The sequence below is a fragment of the Pteropus vampyrus genome, unplaced genomic scaffold, assembly GCF_000151845.1.
Source record: "Pteropus vampyrus isolate Shadow unplaced genomic scaffold, Pvam_2.0 Scaffold2, whole genome shotgun sequence".
NCBI classification, from domain to species: Eukaryota; Metazoa; Chordata; class Mammalia; order Chiroptera; family Pteropodidae; genus Pteropus; species Pteropus vampyrus.
The window spans coordinates 16706268-16732935 of NW_011888783.1; the positions used below are offsets into that span (position 1 = coordinate 16706268).

Below are 26668 nucleotides of genomic sequence, written 5' to 3' on the forward strand. Positions count from 1 at the left end.
ATTTACTTTGATTACTGAGCTTTTGAGTGCCCCCTTAAATTCTGTACCTCAGCCGAGTACCCTAACTTAACCTCGCCTTAGTCCAGGCCCTGCTAACCAGACTGGCAGTGGGTAGGGTAATAAGATGGCATAGCCCCTCCTCTAAAAACATTAATTCAGGGAGGAAAATATGTATAGTTTCGATTAAGTCTAGTTACTACCATTGGTCAACCAACATCCATAATTTTAGCCCTGGTTTGGCGTAGTCTCAATTAGAAGGTATTTTGCAGATCTGAAAATAGAAATCTCATCTTTTCATTAATTATCCAGAGGCACCATATTATGAAAATTCATTACATTAAAAAAAAAAAAAAAGGCCTGCTTAAGAAACCTCATCTAGTTCAATTCATCAAAATGTTCTCCTTCCACGGTAGCTTCCTCTGGCTCTTTCTCTATTAGTCTTGGCAGGAGAGGGCCTGTGGGGCTTCTTCCGGTATTCCACTTTTGTCCAACCCCCTTCACTGACTTTGTTCTCTTCGCTGGCTCCTGAGTCGGTCTCAGGGTGCAAAGGCATCCCTGGTATGGTCTTGGGTTGATGGCAGTCATTTGGACTTCGTTTGAAATCAGGTGACTGATGAGTATTGAGTGCTGACTGATTAACTCTGCAGAATTTTCCAGAATATCTCTCTCTGGAAGAAGTGGAATGCTGACTCTTTCCACTGTACCGTCCTCTAGGAGAAGAACTGTGCGACACACTACCACGATCATATTTATTCCTACTTCTACCCGAGTATCGAGCCCTCTCTGAAAAATTGTCAGTAGTAAGACTGGAAAAGCCACTGTCTCTGGAGTTGAGATGTAGAGAAGAGAAGTTTTTGGTCAGTCCATACTGAGTAGGAGAGGAACTTCTAGATTGGTTTACAGGCGTAATCTGCTGATACTTAATGGGCACCTGGGTCCGCCTCACAGCAGCAGCGTAGGAATCCTGGTCATGGAAGTACGGGAAGAACTGTGACCCCAGAATCGGATTGCTCTGGGAACGCTGTAAAGAAGTGTTGGATGCAATCTGCCGCATCCTCAGAGTGTCTAACCACTGGCAATCAGCACCTGCAGAAGAAATGGAAATGAGCGTCTTTTAATCCACAGCAAAGCTGCATGCCTAATTCATAAGCCTGACTATGGATAATTCAAGCCTGTTTGGGGTGCTCTAAGCTTTACCATTCATAGAAATTCCAGGCTAGGTATAAGGACATTTACTGTATTATTTATAAATACTTTTTAAAAAATGAGGGCATTTACACTTATTGAGCATATGCTAAATGTTTGACATTGTTCCATATGCTTTACTTACATTATCTCATTTATTTTTCTTAGGTAAATACTAATAATCTTATTCTAAAAAAGAAGGAAATTGAGGCTTGGGCAGTCAGGAAACTGGCCCAAGGTCACTCAGCTAATAGTTCCAGGTCCTTCTGCATCTAAATCCCATATTCTTCCCACTTAGCCGTGTTGTCACTTCTAGAATTTGCTGTTTAAGTATGTTTGGGTGGCAGGGGCATGTTTACTAAACAAAAGGCTTTTTGCCATTCAGCACTTTTAAATCCTCAAGAGCCCTAAATGTAGATAAAAGAAATCGAGTTAAAACAGTTGAGACAGCTAGAGATTGCTTGGAAGAAAGTTCATATCTCCAGAGAAGATTCCTGAGTTTCAGGAATAAGAAAAAAATTTTTTTCATGAAAAATGAAGTTTCATGGCAAACAAGAAGTTAAACTAAAATGGTCAATTAACAAGAACCATTTAGTAAGCTATATTGCAGAGAATAAACAAATTCCTCACACCCAGAACTTTTGTCTTTCTCAGGGTCTGAAGTATGTTGCCCACGTAGCTGAGGTCCCTGGCGGTCCTCTCTGAGCATCTCTGGTCGTGCTTACCAGATAGAGCCTCTGGAGAGGACAGAGCATGCTTACTTCTCTCTGCCAGCAAGTAGCCTCTCTCACTGCTCTATACAGGGTACCCACGCCTCTGAGGTAAATGACTCATTTAGATACAGGTGACCTGTTGCGTCCAGACAGTCCTCACAGCCCTCATCCAACCACGATGTCTTCTTTCCTACACCTTGACTTCTGAATTTTAGCTTCCAACAGAGCCCTGATTTTGTTCAGTGTCTAGCCCCCTCCATAGAGCCATGTGAGCCAGGGGAAGCTGACCATATTCTGGCTTTAGTGACAGACTGATTCGTCTAAGCCAGATAGAGCAACGTCACATTTAGGAATAGACACGTTGCTCAGTTCTGGCAAAAGCAACGGGAGGGGTAGTCTGCTGGGGGTTTCTAGGCAAGTCTTTCTCACTCCTAAACATGAGAACAGGGAGGGATTGACCTCTTATTTCCTCTGGGCGTTGCCCTATCTTTATGTGATTAATGTGAACATGAGAGGAGCTAGGATGAGGGAAAAGGCAACATACCGAGGATGGCAGAGTGGAAAGAAGGAAAGGTTCATTCCCTGTTTTTAACGCGGCTGAGCTGGCTTATCTTATTGCACTTGGAGCCCCACCTACCTTTGGACTTCTTGTTATGGAAGATAATAAATTTTATTGTAGTTAAAAACCATGGTTTAAGAACTTTAGAGTGAGCTTGAGTAACCTGGAGGGTTTATTAAAATGCAGAGTGTGGTCTCTACCCCCAGTTTCTGATTCAGCAGGTCTGGGGTGGGCTTGAGAATTTGCATTTCTAACCAGTTCTTGTTGATCCTGAGGCTGCTAGTCCTGGGACCACATTTTGGTCCACTGGAAAGGAGCCAGTTGAAATTGGATTTCCTGTTACTTGCAGCTGAAAAATATATTCTAACTAATCCAGGTGGTGTCTTCTGAGCTTTCACATCAAAAGGGAAAAAGAAATACAAGGAGGAAGGAAGGGAGGCAAACTAGCTAAAACTGGAGGAAGTTAAAGGGAGGTCAATCCTTCTTTTATCCTGCAACCTCTCTAGTTAATAATCAGAGGAAAAGGTTTATCCAAAGCCATACCACTGGGAGATTGAAGGGTACTGATTATTCCTGTGTACACTCTCAGAGAAACAATTTGCTTTTTCCTAAAAGATTTAGATTTATGAAAAGTAGAGGACACCTACTAGACATCTACCCATTGCCCTCCTTTGGGAATGTCTGTGTCCTCTGTCTACGCACATGATTATAGTATCCTGCACTGTATGTCCTCATCACCCCCTACTACTTCCCCCTGTTGATACAGTTAAGTGGTCCAGAGGAGAATGCTTGGAAAAAATAGCACCAATAAGTCCTACCCCTGGGAATCTGGAATCGAGACTGATAACATATCTCTTTGGCGATTCAGGAGGTAGTGGGATTTGAACTATGTAAAACTTGGAAGAAATTGGCAGGCATTTTGTGTTGTGGATTTGGGAACACAATGCCAGCTTTAAGTAAAAGAGAAAAATACAGCAGAAATGGAGAGAGAAGACCCCCCACAGATTTCAAGGGTGGGTTGTTATATGGATCAAAGGTGCTATACGGATCAAATGGGACCAGGGCTATGAAAGCCCTACAGAAGTAAAATGCGCCTTATAAATGTAAATTATTTGGGAGGGGAAAATTATTATTGTAAGAAGTCCTTAAAGACATGATAGTAGACATGCAACACAAGATTGTTGAATCAGCAAATAAAAGAACTTAGAAACAGAGTGCCTCCTGAGAGAGTAGCTAGTGCGGGTCAACACTTACTCTATGGGTTAATCATGTGTAGAGACAGCATGCCATAAGAGATCTAGAAAATGTTTGTGGCAGGGAAAACTTGGTAAAAACTCAAGCCCAATCATAGTAGTCAGAATACCTTCTTGTGATTAATTGTGAAAGAAAGTAACCAAATTAACTATGTTGACAGAGGAAGGCAGATCCAGCATGCTGTCAAAGAATTTGATAGTGGAGGACATGTAAGCTAGGCTCTCATAACTCAGTGACATTAGCCATCAGGATACTTTGTTTACATAGCTTCTCAGGTATATTTTCTTAACGGGAAAATAATGCACTGATCAGAAAACACATAATTCTGGTTCTTTTTGGCAGGTGTACTTCTCATGGTAAAAAGTGGATTGCATGAGAGTTTATGAATCCATCTCCCGTGTGTTTGTTAGCTTGGTTCAGTCCCACAGAGCCTAATTCCAGGTTATATTAGAGTTTCTGGACCTACAAAGGTGAAGGTCAGAATCTCCCAAATCTACCGAACGATGACCAATTTACCAGCAAGTCAGCTGACCTTCCTCCATGTTATTTCTCAATTGTTTCTTTATACCATCTGTGATTACTATTACCACTGTCCATCATACACATTTCATGTTTTCTCTTTCTCTAGCCTCTCTTAACTTTATTTTCCCCTTCCCTCCGCATCCCTCCCTCTCCATGTCATTCCTATGCTTTGATGTATCCGTGGTGTTCAGAACTCAAGAAGTTGCCCCAGTGGTAGCGGTGTCTTCATAGGTATGTTTGCTGGACATTGAAGAAGATTCATATCGTTATCTACAATTTTGGAAACTAAATATATATCTATATAAATAGATATACATATTTTTATTTACCAAAATAACAAAAAATCAATCTTTACCTTTTATCATAGTTATCCAATATTGAAATTTATAATATGCTCATATTTATAAGTCCATAAATACTACTCTCCATATAATCTGTTTATAAAACCAATATTCTAAAAATAGAAGGAGGTATTACATTAGAAAGCCACATGTCTTCACAGACTGGCACTCGTCCCCAGTCTGAGAATTTGGTACTTAAGTGTTTGGAATCTAGTCTAGCACACATCTAACTTACTTGAGTCAGACCTACTTCCAGGGTTGCCCTCTGGGTTGGGGAATAACGTCTGAATGGCCAGTTGGACGGCCTTCACTTCATCCTGAGGTTTCGCACTATTCCACTGAATTGAATGGACGTGTTTTGTGCTTTTTGGAGTTCTAACATCGCTCTGCAAGAAAAAAAGAGTAACCCGTGACCAAACATACGCACGTTTATAAAGTAGAAAGGAAAGAAAAATTGGGTTATTATATAACTTCAGTTTAACTCCTTAGAACACTCTCATAATGCGTTAGGGGAAATATTCGTAAAGTTTGCCTAAACATGATAATTTGATTAAAAGGAAAAGTTTAACCACTTTATTGCAGATTATAGCACTTTATTCTTTAGTGGATTATAGTCATTAAAAATGTGGCTGTCTTCTCCTGGAATTTATTATATTTGGCAAATCTCAGCTTACCTCTTTATTTAACAAAAAATGAAAAACAATTTCTTCTGTTTACAGTACTTGAAAACAGACATTTTGCTTAATAAATAAAAATCTGACCACCATTTTTTGCCCAAGGCTGCCTCTGATCATCATCAGTCTGGGTGACTGTGGGTAGCCGGGTGGGACTAATTACCCTCGTGGGGTGTGCAGGGCAACAGATGCAAAAGTGAGACAAGACAGTTAAGAATAAGGATTTGAAAAAGACACACCACGTCCTTGTCCTGAAACTTCCCTAATCACCAGGTGTCACAAATCAGAGTAGATTAAAGAGCCTCTCAGGATTCAATAAGGTGATGAAAATGTGTTTAAAAAGCCCTAAAGTAACAGTTACAGACACCAGTGGCATATCAGCATGGAGTCTGAGGAGAAGAGGAGGAGGAGGAAGGGGAGAGAGAGGAAAGGAAGAAAAGAATGTGGCGTGGTGCATCTCCAGAACGGACTGAGGCCTGCAGACATGACACTTGGCTGAGTTAGTAAAAAGAGGGCTTTTCCTGGGTGGTGGGGACTGGTCAACAGACGCTAGAACAGTCTAGATTCCAAGGTCCTCAAGACCAATCAATCTCTTTTAGGTTTTACAACCTGCAAGCAACACTTTGACAATGCTGTTTCTCAGGTGCCTCATCCCTGAGAAGCTATGCACCCTTGCTGGTGAGGATAAATGATCGCTGTCATATTATCAGCTTCCAGCATTGGGTCACCCTGAAGAAGTGAACTGGCCAGGGTTTAGAATTCTAATGCTGCAAAGCCAAACTCTGGTGGCTCAGACGACCATCACAATGCAGCAGTGCGTGAAGTCCAAGATGAGGCTGACTTCCTACGTCTTACTGCAGGGAAGAGAACAGATAGGACAGTCAGAAGACCTGGGTGGAACTCCGCCAGCAATGTCACTGATGTCTCAAACCCGGGGGCTTCCTTCATCCCTCCTAGACAATTTCTGTAGCTGCCAAATGAAGATAATGCTATCTATCTTTTGGTATGTACACAAGGTTAATAAGATACACCAGGTGTAAGCTTCTCTTCCAGTGCCTAGGTCAGGGTAAATCCTTATTGTTTCTTGAATGAATAATTGAATGAATGAAAAGCACATCCTATTGATGGTACATGCATTCTAATATCTGCATGGGTGCCAAGACTATAACTGTTCCCCTTTGCCCCATTCCCATAGGGTTTCTCTACCTTGCATGTCCCATCAGCCATGAAGATCTTGCTGATTTTCAAAACAAAATTAGATTATTTAAAGCAGTAGGCTGCCTGAAACACCCCAGTGGCTCCCCATTGTGCTTATAGGTAAATCCAAACTCCTCTCCTTGGCTGTGAGGCTCTATGATCCAGTCCCTCCTACCTCTCTAGCCTCCTCTGTACCTCAGGAACTTGAACTTGCCTTTCCTCTGCTGTTTCTTGCTGCCTCCTTCTCAGAGCAGAAGAATTCCTTAGTCACACAATCTCGTGCTCAAGTCTCACTATTTTCTGGTTATCACTTATCACTCTCTGACATTATGTGTTACCTTTTAATTATATATTTTCCGCCCCTTAAAAAACACACTGGAAAATAAGCTTCAAAAGAGTATAAATTTAGTCTATCCTAACTATAGAACAGTATCTGTCAGGAGGTATTTGCTAAACATATGAATTTTAATTTTAACAACATTTTAAAAAAGTTTTTGTAATTTTCCATATATAAAATCTATGGAATCTGTTTTTGATAGTAGACCACCCTCTCTGAGGTGGTAGCAGAAGTTGTGTCTGTCTTCGTGAAGAATCACTGATCTCCCCTCACCCCTAAACTCTATAAGCAACAAGAAAGTAAAGCTCTGTTTTGGTCACTGTTACGGATTTCCACTCTGACACGTGCCAAAGGTGCTCAATCATTAACTGATGCATGAACGAATTACCATCTCAATCTCTATCCAGGTAAGTGTATCCTGTTCTCTTTCCTTCCTAACACTTTGTTAGAGTCATTATATTGATCATCTTATATTCATATTGGTTAAATAGCACCTCTTCCAATAAATTTTAAGGACTCTGTGGGAGCAAATAAATCCCTATCAAGAAACTGAGGGAAAAGCCATCGGCCCCTCCATCCCACCCTGTCCCAAGCTTACCTCATATGTGACAGTACATTCTACAGTCTGATTTTCCATTATTCCTAGAATCCACTTCTCCATTACAAATGGGGGCTGAAAAACAAAAGTTAGGATGTTGTAGTGCCATAATACAGCCTGCCCTGCTACAAGGTATGCTCCTTTGAGGCCAGCTTTGCCATACACAACTGGAAAATAAGGCATAGTTTCAGATTATCACGGAGGGTCATGCTGGTTCACATGTATTTACAACACACTAATGTCTGGAATTTTGGTTTTCATAAGACATCCTTTCGTATACTTATAAACAGCTAGTCTTGGTCTCCCATAGTCTTGTCTTTTCTGATGTATCCCTCAATCCTATCATTAGGTCAGTAATTCATGCTAATGTTTGAAATATCAGCAGAAAACTTTCTCACATTGAAGAGCAACCTTTAGCAATATAAAACCCAGAAGTGCCTTCCCTGAATGCAAGCAGTGGCTGGTTCAGTTGCTTCCACAATCACACTGCTTTCCGATATATTGGACTATCTGGCCAAGCTGTGCATGCAAATGAAACCATGGAGACACTTTCCCACTATATTAAAACAAAAGATTAATGAAGAAGCCTACGCCTTGGATCCTATTTTAAGTCTGAAGAAAAGTAGTTGTATTAGAAATGAATCTCTACTGTCCATCCACCCTACCCATCCCTCCCTTCATTTCTGCTGACTGGCTGTGAGCTGGGTACAAAGCCAATGCAGCTAAGATTTAACAGGGTTTGTTTGTTTAATTAAGATGGTTATTGTTTCCGTTGGTGTTAAAAAGTTCTACATATTTTGAACGGTCTGGCCTCATGCTATTTTCCCCATAAGCTCTGTTAATGTTGGTGTGTGATTTTTGCAGATGTGTCCTCAGGAATGCATATATGGCATCATAGCAAAAACACCTGTATTCAGTTTTACAACCACACCCTGTTATTTCTGCCGTGAGCGACTTCCTTCTGTCAGCAGGCAATAGCTTGGATCTTGCTTTTAAATGACACTGAAGCAATGAATTGGAACAAGTAGGGAGCAAAGAAGTACCTGTCCAGTTTTCAAGACTTCAAAACAATAGGTCCCAATAAAATAAGGGAAAGTTCAACCCGGATCATAACCTTTATAAATAAATAACACCATTAAAATAACTCGGTTACGCAGGGAAATCCAACAATGAATATCAAATCAATCTACTTGATGAACACACTTGTAAATTAAAAGAACTTGGGTGTTTAGCAATTTTATGCCTGGGAAGGGAACACATTTGCAAGTCTAATGCTGTGGCTTTGAAGACTCTTTTCACTTCCCCGCTTGTGTTATGTACCCTGGTTCTCCTTTGCTACCAACCCCATTTTCTTCACTGAAACCAAATACACAGTTAATAGTGTATTAGAGTTAATGGCTCATGTGAAGTTCAGGGTGACTGTCCTATTGACATCATGGTTATTTACCTGAAGTTGTTGACCTTTTACAATCGAAGTCTCAGATGCATTTTTTCAGTGTGACTGAAATGGAGTTAATTTTTTTTTTTTTTTCCATTTTGAGGAGAAGCTAAGCATTTCTGTACGTCTTTCTTCAGTGTTTTAATGGGCTTGCTTCTACCATTGATCATAAAGAAGGAACATGCTCTCTCTGGCCACTCCGGGAATTCATAAGCATGAACTCCAGCAAGCCATGAAGACTTCAACACGTGCCCTCATGAATAACCTCATCGCAGTCCTTCCAGAAATTGAATACAATCAAGAAAGCCTTCCTCCTTACAAGTTTTCAAAGTTTAAAATGACTCAAAATTCAAGGTAAATATTTTCATCTTTAGCATTCTCTTTCCTTTAGTAAATGACAGAATAAGCATCAAGAAATGTAGAAAAAAAAATGAAATGACACTTTCTGTAGTACTTTTTAGTTCATACAGCATAAGTGGAATTTTAACAAAAAACTATTATGATCTCAATCTGCTAAATAAAATGTGCCTTTCAACAGCCAGCTTGAGGCTGAGCTGATGTGAGCATCGACAGCACAAAAGCACACTGCTGGGGTATTTTAATGTCTTTGTTTGATATCCATGAATTCAAAAAAGCTTTTAAGCCGTAAATAGAACCCTACCTTTGTCATCTTTAAAATCTCTGCATCAGGTAGGTTAGTGTTGAATGTCACATCTTTGATGTAGGTTATTGCAATTTCATCCCCATCCATCTCCATATACATTTTCCACTTACAATCCTGGAATTAAAAACAAAATTATAGAATTTGAGAAAGTGAAACAAATTTTTTTAGTCTCAATGTTTTATAACACATGAAGTATTCTAAATGAAGTATTGTTGGAGTGTATGTGTGTGTGTGTGTGTGTGTGTTTTTCAATAAAAGGACATAAAATTAGATCTCTTTATATAACTCAATAACCCCAGTTAGGGCAGTCTTGAGACATAATTTATCAACTTAAGTGTTCTATTATAGGAGTTGCAAACTCACAATCCTAAAGGGGCCAGGCAGATAATAAAAATGAGTAAAGCCAGGCAGTTTCATTATAGTGCCTTAAATTGTAATCTTTCAAAATCCACCCATTTAATTTACGTATTAAACATTGTAGGAATATTTTTTTCACTGACACAAAGGGATATGGTCTTCCCACTTTTTTTTTTTTTTGAAATAATAAGGCCCTCTTGATTATCTTTCACTTTTCTAGAATTGATAATGACATGGGTTCGAGAAAGAGCTTACTTTCCTCTTAACAAGAAGAAAAACAATACTGTAAATGTGATGATGTACGGCGACTGATAACTGGCCTAAGTATTGGGGAGTTATGGAGAGGATAAGGGACTCTGGGGAATCAAAGGGTCATTGCCTTAAAGGGACAACCACCATTCAGCATCTATTGATTGTCCCCATGAGGGAATATGAGCCCAGCCTTGCTAGGTCCGGCAATGTTTCATGAAAGGCTAAATATCTGGATTCTTATATGAAATCTCTTGATTTTTCAAATGATGTTAAATTGAATTTCCAGTAAAAGCACCATGTAATGAAAACGTGCTTTGCACCATTAGTAACCGGGGAATGTAAATTAAAATCACACTGAGATACCACTATACGCTCAGCAGATGGCTAAGATTGATAATATCAAATGTTGGCCAGGATTTGGAACTACTGGATTGCTGGTGGGAGTGTAAATGGTACAGTCATTTTGGGAAAAGTTTGGCAATTTATTATAAAACTAAATATATACCCATTCTATGACCCAGGAATCCTAATCCTAGGTATTTACCCAAGGGAACTGAAAAAAGACTTGTACAGTATTGTTCTGAGCAGCTTTCTCCTAATAGCAAAAAAACAAAAACAAAACAAAACAAAAAAACTGAAAACAGGCCAGTGTTCAGCATAGGAGAGGGATAAATTGTGGTATAGTCAGTCATAGAATGGAGTATTACCCAGCCAGACAAAGGAACAAATTACTGATGCATGCAACGACATGGATAAATCACAAAAACATTATAGTGAGTAAAATTCTTATACAAAAAAGAACATACTGAGAATTCCACTTACGTGACTTTTTAGAACAGACAAAACCAATCTCTGGTGGAAAAAAACCCAGAAGAGTGGCTGCTTCTGCAGATGGGAAGAGGCTGGGGCACGAGGGAATTTTCTAGGGTGCTGATGTTCTGTTGATAGGGGCTTGGGTTATACAGGTGTATGCATTTGTCAAAACTCAGCAAAGGTATACTTACGACACGTGCGTTTCTTATTGAACTCTAGCATACCGAAATATTTAGAAGGAAGTATACCGATACCTGTAAATTACTTTGAAATGCATAAAAAATAAGGATTGATAGAGAGTTAAAAGGATAGATAGATGGACAGATATGTGATAAGGCAAGTAGAGTAAAATGTTAATGATGGAATCGTGGGGGTGGGTGTACGAAGGTTCACTGCAAAATTTTTTTCAACTTTACTGTATGAAAAATGTCATGATAAAGATATGGGGGTCTAAACACTGTGTATGCAATTAAAAGGAAAAATCAACCCTTGTCTTTGTATCAGATTTGACCCCTGGACCATAAATTCACCTTCTCCCTTATATTCTTTGAAGACTGAAGGATTCTGAAAGATCAAGGATAAGGTACTGAGCCTTTTACATGCTGAAACTAGAAAATGCTGTCCTAGCAGTAGACCTGGACTGTTTCCTGAGCAAGCCCAGACAGAATTATTATGGAAGAGCACTAACAAAGAGGCTGTTGAAAACCTCTTGGCTTAAACAGGAAGCTGGGGGAGAATGATGTTTTAGGAAAGCTTCTAGACAAATTGCAGAGCCAAGGAGGGCCCAGGCCTGAGGGGACTGACCCCTTTTGCCCAGCCACACTCACAAGATGGAGAGCCAATTAATGAAGGAAAAGGTCTATTCAATAACATGTAAACCCAGCTCTTGGCTAACATCAGTCAAATTAGTCACTCAGAATTTACGAATCTCTCAGTATTTCTTTGTTTTGGAGCCACTGCTACCCCAGCAACCTGGGCCTGGAGATAACTGTGCGGGATAATGACTCTTCGGAGTGATGAAGGCCCTTCCCTGAAACAGCCAGGGCCTCCCCCGGGCAGTGGCTGAAATAAAAAGCCTTACAAAAGCTGAGTTTACTTAGTTCTGTTTGTTTTGCCTGCCAAGTTTTAGAATTGTTTGCCAAAAGCACAGTTTAAAAGACCTTGAACTGAGTGCAAATGCCCAACTCCCTCTGCTTCGCTCTCCCATGTCACCCCCGCATGCCAAGACCTCGTGCCCCAAAGTACACACACTTAGAGGGGCTCTACGGTGAGAGCAGGCTGACGGGAGGGACTCATAACTGTGGGGTGCTTACTGTGCTCTAGGCCTGTCGCTGGGTACGTACACTGTGCTATTTTATTTGATATCCATAACGACCCTGCAAGTCAGGTTTATTTTCCTATTAGGCGAGTGAGAAAGATGAGTCTCAGAGCGATTAAGGAATTTTCCTAGGGATTCCAGGCTAATAAGTGGTGGAGGTGGGATTGTAACACCGCAAGGTGGCCTGGCTCCAAAGTTGGAGGAGATACCAGCTAGGAGGGGTGGCGGGACGGACTCAGTGGACGGCTTCCAGAACGCCATAGTGGGACCAGCGATTGACGACAGGCAGGAGGGAGAAGGACCAGAGGATATTTTGCTAACATGACAAAAAAAAAAAGCTAGAAAATCAGACCGTGGCAACTGCTTGTTTGTTCCCCAAAGTCCAACTTGGAGAAACACAAACAGATCTACATAATCGGGTTACAGACATGTTACTTTTTAAATTCTCCTTTTATCTGAAAGAAAGCCTTTTACCTGGACCATAAAAGAAGATAGCCACAGAAGCAATAAAACTATAATCAAAGAAGTTCTAAGACAAGGGAGGCATTATCCATTCATTAAAAACCAGGTACTGCTTGTTATAAAGCTGAGTTAGAAAGAAAGAGAATACACAATATTCACCTGAATTATTGACTTAATCTGTAATTGCCCTGCTGTTTAACTCTTAGGCATTTTCAGGGCATCTATGATTAAATTATTACCTAGTTAAGAAAAGTAATCCACAAGTTAATGAAATTCTTTAAATTCTGCTCGATTTCAAATTCCTCTAAGGTACGCTGGGTATTTTTGTTACCCAGTGAGTCAGAAGGTGTCAGTGAGCATTCTTCACAACCATCAGAATTTAAACAAGTTACTGAATTCCACAGGACCCAATTCCAGATGAGATATTATGTAACGCGTTAAATCAGTAATATCACTAAAAGTAACAATTCCACATATTTATAAACAAACCCAATATAGGATTTTACATGCACAATTGCTATATTTTCAGTTTCTCGGTAGTGACAGGGACCAGGTAATGGGAACGTGGACTCTGTTTTAAAAACTGTTCACTTTTACCCAGGTGGACTATTGATTTTGGCTTGACGTGAGTGACAGAAATGTGCGCATTGATTTTTGAATCGGAAACATTCAAGAGTCGCTTCGGACGTCTGTGAATGACTCTCAGTCCTGACAGGCATAGATCAAAAGCAGACAACTCTGTTTTCTGAGAGAGCCCATGGGGCCTCAGAGAATTCCTTTTCCAAAACCATTTTGCCCTCGGTGGTCTGAAATGGCCCTGTTATTCACTCATTTGGTTTAAAGTGTTGAAGATTGCTATTAAAATGAAAATAAGATAGAAAAATATTACACATCAAGCCGTTAGTGGGGGAGCAGCAGAGGGAGAAGATGAAAGATCACAAGTTTAAAGTCTAACTACTTGAGCCTGAATTCCAGTTTTGTCACTCCCCGCCCCCACTGCCAACCTTAGCCGAGTTATGTAACCTGTCCCAACCTCAGCGTTCTTTATTCACTAGTGGGTCATTGTATCGTATGAGGATTAAATGAGATAATATAAATAAAGTACCCAGCACTGTGCCAGAGCCAAATTAGGAGCTTAAAAAGCAGTGATTATCATTCTCACCAATACTGGTCACCAACAGAGCTCCAATTTGTTATTGGACTAGCTGGCCCATCATCTAGCAGTGACCTAAGGGAATGGGCTGGAAAGTAAGTGAGCTTTCATAGGCAGGCAGGTATAAGAGTGTCTAAAATAGGGATCTGGCCAGATGAGGAAGCCTGGGTCAGAGCATCTGTTTGTTTGTTTGTTTCTCCAAATTGAATATTTTATTAACATGGTTGTTGTCTTGGTCAGAACATCTATCTTGGGCAGGAATTTGGGGATACAAAATAGCTCTGGTGTCCGGAAATGATCAGGGTTGAAAAAGAAGGTACAGCCAGGTGGCAATATAATGGCTGGTTTTATGAAATAAATAGAAGAAGAAACTTGTATCTTCTTACATAGGTGGATTATATAACAACACTAATCCTGCCCTTTCCTGTGTCAACAGATTCTGATGCAGTCCTACCAACAGGAACATCAAACATCTGGAGGTACAATGGCTACGGAATGTGATTGACAACCAGAGAGAGCCTTATCGCAGATGTGGAAACTGAAGCATAGAAAGATGAGGTAATTTAACCAAGATTCACACAGATAGCAAGTGGTGGCATTCAGAATTGAACCAAAGTAGCCTCTTGGTGCTATGAGAGCACCAATCTTTTCTCCTCAGCCTTTTCTGAATCCTAAACTATCAAAAAGTAAGAATTACAGTACAAAGGAATTCCATCTTCCAAAGTCAACAAATAGGCCAAATCACCTTGGTGAATTTCTTTAAAAGGCTCCATGGCAGAGATGGAAATACTGAGTCTCTAAAATAAGTTTAACATAGCCAGTTCTCCCCTCCATTGTTGAAAAAGATCACTGTTAAAAGCACATATGGTTCCATTCCACTGTCTGTATGCCCCCTTTCTTAATTGCTTTGCCAGTGTCTGGAATCACAAATACCTCCCTCCTGGGTTAAGCTTTGTGGCTAGACATGACTTCTACTTTCCAAACCGGAAACCACTCACTCCTAGCTAGCTGCACAAGCAGATCATGGGGCAAGTCCTGACTACCATGGGTTTTTATTACATAACTAGATTCCTATCCAAGGGGACATTCCCACTGTTCAAATTTTTATCTTGATGCACATTTCTAGGGAGTGCTAATTAGTAATCAATAGGGAAAAGGCACTGACAACAGGAGCAGAGCTGGGCACTAAGAAGTTCTTTGGTTAGGACTTTGAATAGCAACAACCCCCTTCCCCCCCCCAAAAAAAAACAAACAAACAATTTTCTAAACCTTTCCACTAGCTAATCTGCCTCTCAATGCAAATCTACAAGAAACATGAAATTTTGTTGGGGAAATAGCACAGTGTATTTACCCAGCAACATGCCTAGAGCACAGGGTTTTTTTTTTTTTGTTGGGGAAAGGGCCAGTTTTGCATTTAAAACTGATAAAAAAAATGACAATTATGTTGGGTGCCCAGGATATGTACCAGTTATCTGGGCAGCTGCTGAAATACCTGGATAATTTTAGGAGCAAGTGCATGGTTAATGGAGGATGAGAAAGTATTTCCTTTGAACTGCCTCAGCACTGCCAGTTATGTTTAAAAATTTTCTGAATTAAGATTACTGGCCAAGTAAAACAGAAACTCTCAACACTGTGAAGATAAAATCCTAAACAACACTTAGTTAATACTAAATTAAGTATCTCTTACTGAGAAATCACTATTATATTCTTTGCAAGCTGTTTCAAACTCTTTGGAGTTCCAACTAGTATAAGTGATACCAAACATAGACACATAGACATCCCTTTTCCCTCCCACAATACACAATACAAAAAAAAAAAGAAGGAAGAAAGGAAGAGAATAAAAAGAAATAATCAAGATACAGGTAAATTTTCTGAATTAAAAAAAGGATTAAAGGCAGCACAAAAATTAAACTATCAATACTATTTTAAATTCTGGGCAATTCATAGACAACAATCTCTCTCTCCACTTTTTTCCCTACCAAAATTTTATTGCAAATATCAACACCATAGATAAATCTTTGGAAATCTAGGGCCAAGATTATTCAGGACATTTCAGAAGGAAACAGACTCCAAATCAGGCTTTCAGGCTCCTACAGATAACCTCTACCTGAAGATTACAGACAAAAACAAAAGAAAAAACAAAAAACCAACTGACGTATCTTTTTATTAAGATACAATTTGCATACAATAAAACACACAGATTTTTAAGTGCATAGATTAGTGAACTTTGACAGATGTTCGAACCACTGTAACCACCCAATCAGGCAAGTTGTTTCCACTACTCTACTAAGTTCCCTGCTGCCCTTCTCCCTTGCCCTTCTCCAGTTGATTCCCACTGCACAACCAGAGGAACCCACTCCCCCAGTTTCTATTAACATAGATGAATTTTGCCTGCTCTAGAACTTCACTACATTGAAATTCACAGTAGGCACTGTATATGTCCAATTTCTTTCACTCAGAATAATGTTTTTAAGATTAAGTCATGTTATCTAATCCTCACAGTCTTACAGTGCTGTTAGAAATAGCACTGTCCCATTTTACAGATGAGTAGACAGAGGCTCAGCAAATGTTGAGATTTGCAGCAAGTTCACTTAGCTGTGTTGGGACTGGAACTTAAGTCCTGAGCATGCCCAATCTAAAGAAAAAGTAAAATCACCAGAGAGCACGCAGGATTCTAGCAAAGAGGCCCCTCCACCTGACAAAGGCCTGTACTGAGCAAACATTTGAAAATTTATAAAATACAGAGGTTGGAATCAACTTTTTAAGATTCAAGAGGGTGAGGAAGGGAAACAATCTCATAGCAGGCGACTGACTGTTGTGAAATGTAAGAAGTAACACAAGATGAAATAAAAGTATGATAGAAATGTTGGTCATGCTGGTTATTAAAAGTAGTAAGATGTTGATGACTTAGGCCTCCAAAGGCGCCTTTACATGCGTTGCTATTATCTAGCTCAGCTGCTGAAACCTGCTGTTTTAAAGGCAGGAGAGTAGAACATCCCGTGACAGCACCTGGGTTATTTATCATTATGTATCACCCTGCTACACTCTATTTTATTATGCTGCCTTTAAAAGGAAGATAATGCAAGTATGGTTAATTTGCTTCTCTTCTTTATCTATACAGTGTCTTGACCCATCACGGCTTTGTCCCATGAGATTTGTTTTTCAACCAAAAAGAAATCCGCAAGAAACTCTCCCTAAAAATTCCATTAATAACCTCTTTCAGTGCGTATAGGTTGCAGGGTCTGGAACTAAGAATGTTTTAATCTCTTCGGCAAAACAATGTCTCATAATGATGTACAGGACTATTGCTGTACTGATGAAGAATCATACATAATTCAGCACCTTTCACTTGGCACCACTGTGATGTCCTCATTAGCCGTGGCTCACAGTGTCTGTCAGATGGTGTCCATGCGAACGCAGGCATTATATTGTCTTTGAGATGTGCAGCTGCTTCCATGACACTGCCAGTATATAAAAACATGACGCCAGTTTGTTTTATTTAGTGCTAAACCTTCCAGTTTGTAAAAACAAGGCTGACACAGAGCCTGACATGAGGCAGTGAAAATAATTAGCTCTCATTTTCTCAGCCTCCTATTTCCTTCTCCCTGCTGTGTTCTCTTTCCACTAAACCACCACATGTCAGTCGAAATGGGAGGCAATTAGTGGGCTCATTTCAGTCCCCACAACTGTGCTGAAAAGAAAGTATTTATGATGGCACAATGAACAGCTGAAAGATTAAATAACATTTGCCTTTTGAAAAGAAAATGACTTCTAGCTAAATGGGCAATTTTTGATTATTCTCAAACAAGCTTAGAGTAGTTGGTTTTTAAAATACAAGAAAGGAAAATGAGTCATTTTTAGGTGAAAGAATCAAATAAAACTTGACACAGTAATGCAAATAACCGATGTTTTATTGCAAAATATGTAAATGCGTTATACCCTTAACAATGGCTTGTGTCTAAGGTCAGGGCAGATTGGTGCCAACCAGACACCAGTGGAGATAAGGTTGTTATACTGCATTTTGGGGGTTGTTATTTGAGTTATGTATGAAAAAAGGGCTTTAGGGATGATGTTAAAATAAAGTGAAACAAATCAAGTGAGACATACTTTCATGTGATGTATCACACACTTGACTACCTAAAATGGTTCAAATATTAGTTGACATGTTTGAAAAGGGTTTTTTAATTTTTTTAAACTATATTTGAAATTGGAAGGTACTAAGTATTCATCTTGGAAAAAAAATAGTAAGCCTTGCTATCCGTTTTTGAATAATTATGAATTTATTCTATCCCAGACTAAGTTTCTTAAATATAGAAGGTGGTCTTGCTTACCTAATTACTGCTTAAATTTTTTTTGTAATACTGAGAAATGGGCTGTAAATAAACTTCTAGCCAGAACCTTCAAAATATAAAAACAACTCTTTTATGTACTAAATTCTCCTCCTACCTCCCATGACTCCAGAAGTGACTCCAAGAAATAGGATTTTTGAAAAAACACTGGCCTAGTTTGTAGACATTGTTTACTGGTTGAGTTAGTCTCAGTCCAAATCCTAAAAATCCTTTTCCAGCATAGTGCTTTTAATTTCATTTCAAATAATCTATCCCTTGTATAGTGGAAAGTATTTATAAACATCATTGCTTTAAACCTATAGAGTTGCAGAACATACAGGGATCCCCAGAGGCTTTGGAGAACCTGCTTCTGAAAGCAGAGGTCCCCTCTATTATCACCAACTGTGCCTGTCGTCATGAAGTCAACAACTATGACTGTTCCAACATTTTTAAAAGACAATCACAAATTTAAATTTTGTTTCTCTGTGTCCATAAGTATATTCTTAATCTTTACAAACACAGATCCTAATCTTTGATTCATACAATATGGTTAGTGTATCTACATGAGCCAGTGGTGACTCAAGGAGACCTAAGCCAACAATGGATTCAGTGGGAGACTGGAGCTCTCTTTGAGCTAACTACTCATATTATTATAGCTGGAAACCAGCAATGATGTGTTTGTAATTTATTCAAACCCAGGTCTTATCATGTATATACTTCCTTGCTATTAGCTATTTTAAAAGGAATTCATAATCTTGGTTAAAAAGACTAAGAGTGATCCAATAGTGTACTGGAGCCAGTTCTCATGGGGTGATTGCTCACATCTCCCAACTTCAAGTTCAGTGATGTCAGATTGGTAACTTGAAATTGGCCATCGTGGGAATACTTACGCCATGGAAATCTGTAAAACACTACAAGTCAGGACTGTTTTCTTCAGTCGTTAGACATTTTCTGGCATGTCATTTCTGCACATTGGTGCATCAACAAGAACGTACTGAGCATCATTTCTATTTTGGCCCTAGTTCCATAGGCGGCTGCCTGGCCTGTATGAAGTTCATGGCCACAGTTCAATTAGAAATCAGCAGCAAGTCATGTAGTCAAATTCTGAACTGGATTTGTTCCTTCGCTGTGAATGAAAACTTGTATTTCTTATAGAACCCTACTGCTGCAACCTTAGGCACAGAAACACATGAGTGTACATATATTCCCACACTCAAAATAGTAGAGCATGGGAAATAAATTTCCCTACACTATATTTTTAATAAATGCCAGATATATCGAAGTAAAGCCCCGCTTTTAGCTGTTCTGAAATTTATAAAAGGTGTTGGCTTTTTACTTCCTTACAAAACCCTTTTCTTTATGCCTTGTTATTTTATTCATGTTTATCTATCCATTTATACAAATTACGCAATAGGAAAAAAGGCCCTGTCTGACCATTTATTTATATTCACAGTGCTCTGAGAAAGGGCTTGGAGATTCAATTAAGTTTATTAAATGTAACATTTTATAAGCAATCTAATAAAGACCTAAAAGCACAATAATAGTGGAAAGTATTTATAGAAATCATTGCTTTAAACCTATAGATGAAACAACTGGAGATGCAGAACTATTGACTGAATTTCTTTGGGTGGAGAGTGGGAGAAGCGGATCATGACAAGGGTGGGAGGAGGATGAAGGAAAGGTGGATGGGAAAAGCTTTCTGCTCTGATGGGCAGGTAACTGTGCTTCCACCTCTTCAAAAGCATTTCTCTTATGTTCTCTTCCTGGTTTACTTGCCTCTTCAAAATACCTCTCAAGAAGAAAACGATAGTGATGGTCACCTGGCGGGAGGCATTAGAGCAGCGAAGCCCATCTGTGTTTAAGGGCAGCTCTAGCCAGAGTGTTGGGAGAGATGGGGTGCTGTTTCCGAGGCTTCTCCCCTAACCCCAGTCTCTTTTCTATGGCAGGTAATCAACTTAGACCCCTAGGAGCCCAGCCCAGGCAGGTTTCCTTGCCTCGCTGGGGAGGACAGGGAACAAGGATTCAAGGGACAAAGTGTGTGACTCTAGCATTCACGAGGAATGGATGGCCTCCCAAATACTTCCTTCATAACTCTGCTTCTGGATTTTTATGATGCAAAATCTCAAAAAAGATCTTAGTGAGAAAACTTCTGGGTGATTTGATAGTTTATTCCTTGGTAATTTGAGACTCAATATTCCTGACTGGTGAATTTATTAGAGATACAATAATAAACTCTATGTAGCCTAATATTTCAATAAAAAAGGGCGGTTGCCACACTGGGGAGTGCATGAAGCTGCCTGGGATTCTGGAAACCCCTTTACTTTGTGCCAAGTCAAAGGCCTTAGATTATAAAACACAAGGCACTGATGAAAAAATTTGCTTTTTTATTACCTATGTATTGGCAATATAATATTTTAGGGGACGCTGATCACTTTCCAAAAAAGGGAATATGACAGTATGGTCGAGCTCTTGCTGCCCCTTACTCGGTAGGGATTCTGGGTAAGGAAATTTACCACTCCCTTCCTCAGTTTCCTCCCAGGGATGATATGGGTATAAATGCTCCTTGTGATGGTGGGTCGTCACAATTACACGAGAAAAATGTTTGCAAACAGTTGCCAAAGTATAAAGGTATAAAATCATAATAATTACAAGCATTGTAAGCCCCTAGCACAAGATACTTGAGCCGAGAAAGACCCAATTTCGGCCAATTCCATTGTCATAACTTCAAGGCTGCCTCAACAGACAATGCTATTTAAATTAATCATTAATTGTACTCTTTAGAAACAGGTCAAAGTGAATGGGTAAAACTCATTCGCATTCATTATTAATTTAAATTGTCAGTGAAGCCTTTGGTCTAATCATTTTCTCTGGCCAGTTGTCTCAAAAAAGGAAAGGAAAGAGGCCATTTCACCTGGGGAAGAATTCTTGACATGTATATGGTGCTACGGTCTGGTGAGAGCCTGTTCTCTGGAAGGGTGTGGCAGTAAGACCAAGACCACGGGCGAGGTGTCGCACAGCGGCTCCTGACCACTACAGCAGGCACAGGCTCTCAAATGAGAATAGCTTTGCTCGGTTGGGCGAACCATCCTCACTTTTGCGTCATAATCCATCTGGTTGTAAAATGAGACTGACCAAAAGGAATTTAATTTGAAATCTTAGACCAAAAGGTTGACAGGTCTCACAATGATATGTTTGTATAAGGTCATAGAATTTTCATTGTTTCCTCTTGGTAGGTCAATTACTGAACTGACATACCAATTTTAGATGGTATTTAGCTGGTGGGCTTTCTCAGATGCGATGGGAAAATGTAGCTACTATTTTCATGATAGCGTCACTGTCATATATTACTCCCAATGGTCGCCATTAGAACACATCTTTAATTTCATTTGTAAAAGAAAAGGTGAAATGGTCAAGCAAATCTTCCTGATATGCAAACTCAGGTTTGGAGAGAACTTCCAAGCTCCTGTGTCCTCTTGTAACTTTTCTAGTCATGGAGACAAGGCTAAGGCTTTATCTTTTCCGTGAAGATGGGTCTGTGAGAACTCAGTTCATTGGGATTTTGAGGACGTCTTTTTTTCTTGGGATCTACTGTTAAGGGTCAAAGTAACAAGGTTTTCATATGAGGAATTGAAATTTCAATTTCAGGCACATTTTTGAGAAAGTATTTCATAATGCAAGGGTTAGGCTGGCATAACTGGGTAGTTTAGAATTGGACAGTAATTTATTCTAGTATTATTTTATGAAAGTTTACAGATGGCTCAGAAATCTTGGATCAGGTATGAGAGAGAGCAAGTGTTTAATACAAAGGCTATTATAAAGATATAATTTCTGGTCTCAGCCTTGTCCTCAGCTTAGGCTGGTGACACACTTTCTCTTGCTATCAGTTTTCTAATCAGCGGTGACAATACTGTGCCTTATGCATCTCACAGAAATGCCAAGGGGATAAATGAGATGACATTTATGAAATAACCTGAGCTCTTTAGAAAGAAGTACTCTCTAAGCGTAAGCTTTAAACATCATATTCAGGAAATTATTTGCAAACAACCATGAACCCTTTCGAGCCCCGTTTCAAAATTCATCCCTTCCAAAAAAGCATTTCCTGGTTACACTCACCCCTTCTGGTCACTTTATGCTTTTAGCACCTTGGTATTACATCCACATTGTATATATTGCTTTTTGACTTATTACATTGTAACATCCTATCCTGCTGCCACACTAGAAACCACTGCACCATCCTGGCTCCTAAGTCTCACTCACCCATCTCCTTTCTAATTCATCCTCCTTTGTGCCTTTGAGAGATCTTTTGAAAATGTAAATCTGATCCTATCAATTCTTGCTTAAAAATCTTTACATTCTTTCGCTTAGCACATAAGACTGTTGTTTTTCAGGTCTCTGGCCATCTCTCTGGCCTTAACTCTCACCACATGCTCCATGCTAAGTTGTCCCAGAGGGAGCGATGCTTGAGTTGAGGTGTGAGAAATTAGCCTAAAGAAAAGCTCTCTGTGTTTTCCTGGCTTCATGCCTCTGAGGTTTTAAACATGCTGTTCCTTCTGCCTTCAAAGTCTTCTCCCTGACTATTATTTCCTAACCGTTTTCAAATTTTAGTTCAAGCATCACTTCTACCAAGAAGACTTCAAGATCCTCCTTTGACTCTGTTCTGTATCTGTTTTCAGTGCTCATCCAAATGCTTCTGAATGATGTGCTTGATGTTGTAAAAATGCATCATTCTGTATTATAACCATTCATTGATTTTGTCTTTTTCTCCTGATAAGCTACGAGTTCCTTGCAAGCCACAACTGTACTTCATAACTTTGTATTGTGAACATAGAGCCAGGACACAGAAGATCCTCAATAAATGCGTGTCAAATGAATAGATGAAATCATTACTCTGCATGGGCGACCGAGGAGCAGCAGAATATCGGAAGTTGCAGTGACTTTAGGCTTTGTGGATAACCAATGACTCAAGAAGTCTACACAGTTATGGTCAAAAATAGACCATGGTATTTGGTATCAAAATCATTTATAGCTTCTAATTTTTACTAAAAATATATTTTTCAGTTTTCTACAGTAACAAGTCATTTCTTTGTTAGCTGAAAATTTTCTTGTTTGAGGCTATTCTTGACAAGTCTCTTTCAAGAAAACTCTTCCTCCTTCTTTTACCACCTACGAGCCATAAAAACATTTAAACACAGAGCTCTCATAAACTGAGTACCATGGAGTCGAGGATACTAAAGAAGGCAAATTAAAATGTGCAATTTGTTTACCATGAGATGGACCTGGAGTGCCCACAGCTACAGAATTTCAGGGTTGGAAGGGGCCTTGGGTTGCTGTTGGAGAGACAGGAACTTACTGTCCTGACCCCTTTTCTATTGCTGCTTCTGACAACAGGGATCAATAGATGGTGGCTCATTTGCAGGACAGAAAATTAGCCACATACAAGGAATCTGGAGTTAGAGCAGCTCTCACTCAACCAGGTTATGTGGCTAAAACAAAGGAGGTAGAGATTTCCATTCAGCAAAAGCATCAATACACCTGCAGCAGTGCAGGGAAAACAGTCCGTCAGGGATCTAGAAAGACTATCTTTGGAGAAGCGCCAGGTGAAACTCGACCCTTCACAACAATTTCCAGTCATTCCCAAGCACTGGTTCCAGAAATGGTCTGGGATAAGTGTGATTTCATTAGTGAAGGGCCAGTGGGCCAGCTGAGCTGACACTAGCCCTACCAGAGCAACTAGTTACAGGTTGGGAGGAGTTACATTTTCAAGGTCTTTGGGCTGTCTCCAAGGAAAGGTACAAATCATACAGCAGTTAAGAGCTTGATTTTGGGAGCTGAGAGCACTGCATTCAGATCTGTATTCTGCGATTTGCTAGCCGTGTAACCCTTGGGCAAGTTATTTAACCTTCCAGAGCCTCAGTTTCCACATGTGTAAATAAGTGGAAAATATTAATCGACACCTCAGTACTATATGCCTGGAACACCGTAAGTGCTCAATTAATAGAAATTATCATTATTACTAGCCATGTATGGTAATCCAAAGTAATACAATCCTATTGATTCCAATTCATATGCCAAATAATTTTTCCACGCTCTAAATATAACAAAGTGAAAGCCTGACTCAATGAGTCTTGATCAAATGTTCTGCCGCCCTATTTAGAGCTGATATTTTGAGTTTGCATATTGCCTACTGTTCCACTCTCGGTGTTGTTTTACTCTCCATATTAAAAACTGATTCTCCCTCAGAAATAGGAAACAGGAAGCTGTGATGCCAACCAGCATAAACACTCACTCTGGTATTCACCGCCCCACTCCCCGTGCATGCTTTGCTGTGAGTTTCCTTGATGGTTTGGGTGGCCTCACGCAGGACTCTTGAGTTGAACGAGAGAGTAAGATTCCTAGATTGGATTACAGAGGCAGCTGGCAGCCTTTCAACTAAAGTCTATTTTATAAAGTCTATAAATTTACTCAGAATTAAGTTACTAGCTGGTGGGGGGCGGGTATATAAAACCATGGAGTTCTAGAAGAGAAAAAAGAGTAAATTAGGTTGAAATTTATCCAAGAAATTTAAAATGTTATTTACCTGTGGGCAAGTTCCTGGTTTCAAGTGAAAACCAAAGACAAGTTCAAGGTTCACTATTTTTTCCTCATTTTCTTCAGGTTCACCTACTGAGTCCTGAAACAGAAAATCAAGCACCATTTATTCTAGATAGTGTTTTTTTTACTTCTCATGTAAAAGAGATGATTTCTCAGCACTAGTTTTTCCATTCTTGTCTATTGTTTAAGTTTTGGTTATTTTTGGATTAAGGCACAAATTATAATTGCTTAAAGCAAGAGAAACGATATCTTAAGCCTTTGAGAACTTTCCCAAATGATTTATCTCATGCACTACAGATTGAATGTCACCATGTTACATTTTCGCAATGCATCTTGCGTTGTGCAATTTTATCCTAGAAACGCACTTAATACCTAGAGATGCACTGAAAGACTTTACCTTGAGAGTTTCACAACACTCAAAATATTTACGAGCTATCCCCAAAGAGGAATCAGGCAGTTCTGAGAGCATATGCAGATGGAGGACCAAGCAGAGGAACAAATGAACCTTCTAGGGCTTAGGGAAGGAAAATCATAATTGATAGTGAATGAGAAGAATTCTGTGTATTAAGTGCAAGTATCTACTAATTTTATAATAAAGTATGCCAATATGCTTTCAGTCTATACTCAAAATGATATGTCAAATATACAAACATGTTGTTCAAACAATAAACCTCTCACCAAATACAAGTGAAAATACAAAGCTCCAGTGTGTGAATTCCTTCAGTGACTTTTGAGTTAGACAAAGTCTCCAGAGACAGGTGAGAGGCCAGAGGTCCTCCCCTACAATGTTTGCCCCTCCATCCTCTAGCCACTAAGGTGACATCTGTGGGTCTTATCATGAATGTATTGTTAATATTTCAACTTGCAAAGAACAAGGGCGTTCAATTTAGGCCCATTCTAAGCTTCACTCAAAGGGCCTTCTGTTGGACAGGTATGATTAAATTTCACTTCAAACAACTGTTCCGACATTGGCAAATGTAGGTGTGGAGGTGACAGGTGCATATGTCAATAAAAGCAGCATGTTCTCAGTAAGAAAATACCTGACTTACCTTAATTAGTGGTGGGAAGTGAAACAAGTTTAGATAATCATGGGTTAATTTCTCAATGGCTGACTGTAAAAAAAAAATCATATGACTTTATTAATGATCCGATAATGCCAACAGAGGATTAAAATTATTGTGCACATATAAAGGCATTCTTTATTTATGTAGTTCATAAAATATCTTGGAGATGTTAATATCCAACATCTATTGAGAATAAATCTGATTGTTCAAAGTATTATATGCGGTTTGTAATTATTTAATGGAACAGGAAGATATTTAAGATGTTAAATCTCACATTAAACAATAAATAAAACCATTCTTCAAATACTGGTAAAGTAGTGACAAGTTAATGTTCTAGTGTATAGAATGCAGTTGTCACCCTGAGTAAATGTGGGAAAAACAACAAAGAACATGAATATATCACCAGAGACTTTCATTAAGGCTGAAATCTCACTAAAGGGTTTGTTGCATTGTAAGGGCTTTTCTATGGATATGTGTCCAACACTCCCTCCCCCAATGAAGCACAAAGAACTCTTAAAGGAAAGGAGGACAATTTAAATTATGATTCTTTTTTAAACTCATCGGGTATAATCCAGCTTTTCTGTGAACTGAACATATCACGTAGAGAGTAAAAAAGTGCCAACGTGAGAAAAATTAGATGCATTTTTAAAAGTGAAATGAAAACTGTTGACACTTGACAATGTAATGAACACCTATTGGATGTTCAGCCCTATTTCTTGTACACAGCCCCTCTACATGAGGGTTTCCAGGCACCGGGGAGAAGGGAGCCACGACAGGATTAAAGGGACAGCCGAGTAGCAGATGGGTAGGTGGAGAGAGGGCTCCAGGGGCTAGTGTTATGACCTACC

The 26668-nt window shown here is 39.4% G+C and overlaps 1 protein-coding gene across 1 annotated transcript in view; it reads right to left on the reverse strand.

The window, feature by feature from the left end:
- Positions 1-356: 356 nt before the first annotated feature.
- MAP3K20 (mitogen-activated protein kinase kinase kinase 20) overlaps positions 357-26668 on the reverse strand; it is a 143829-nt gene continuing 117517 nt past the window's right edge. The window contains exons 14-19 of the mRNA XM_011357416.2: positions 25806-25868; positions 24743-24835; positions 9480-9596; positions 7381-7455; positions 4810-4960; positions 357-1086 (exon numbers count right to left, since the gene is read on the reverse strand). Of these exons, the coding sequence (XP_011355718.1) occupies positions 389-1086; positions 4810-4960; positions 7381-7455; positions 9480-9596; positions 24743-24835; positions 25806-25868 (1197 nt within the window). The 3' untranslated portion in view covers positions 357-388. The remainder of the gene's footprint in view (positions 1087-4809; positions 4961-7380; positions 7456-9479; positions 9597-24742; positions 24836-25805; positions 25869-26668) is intronic.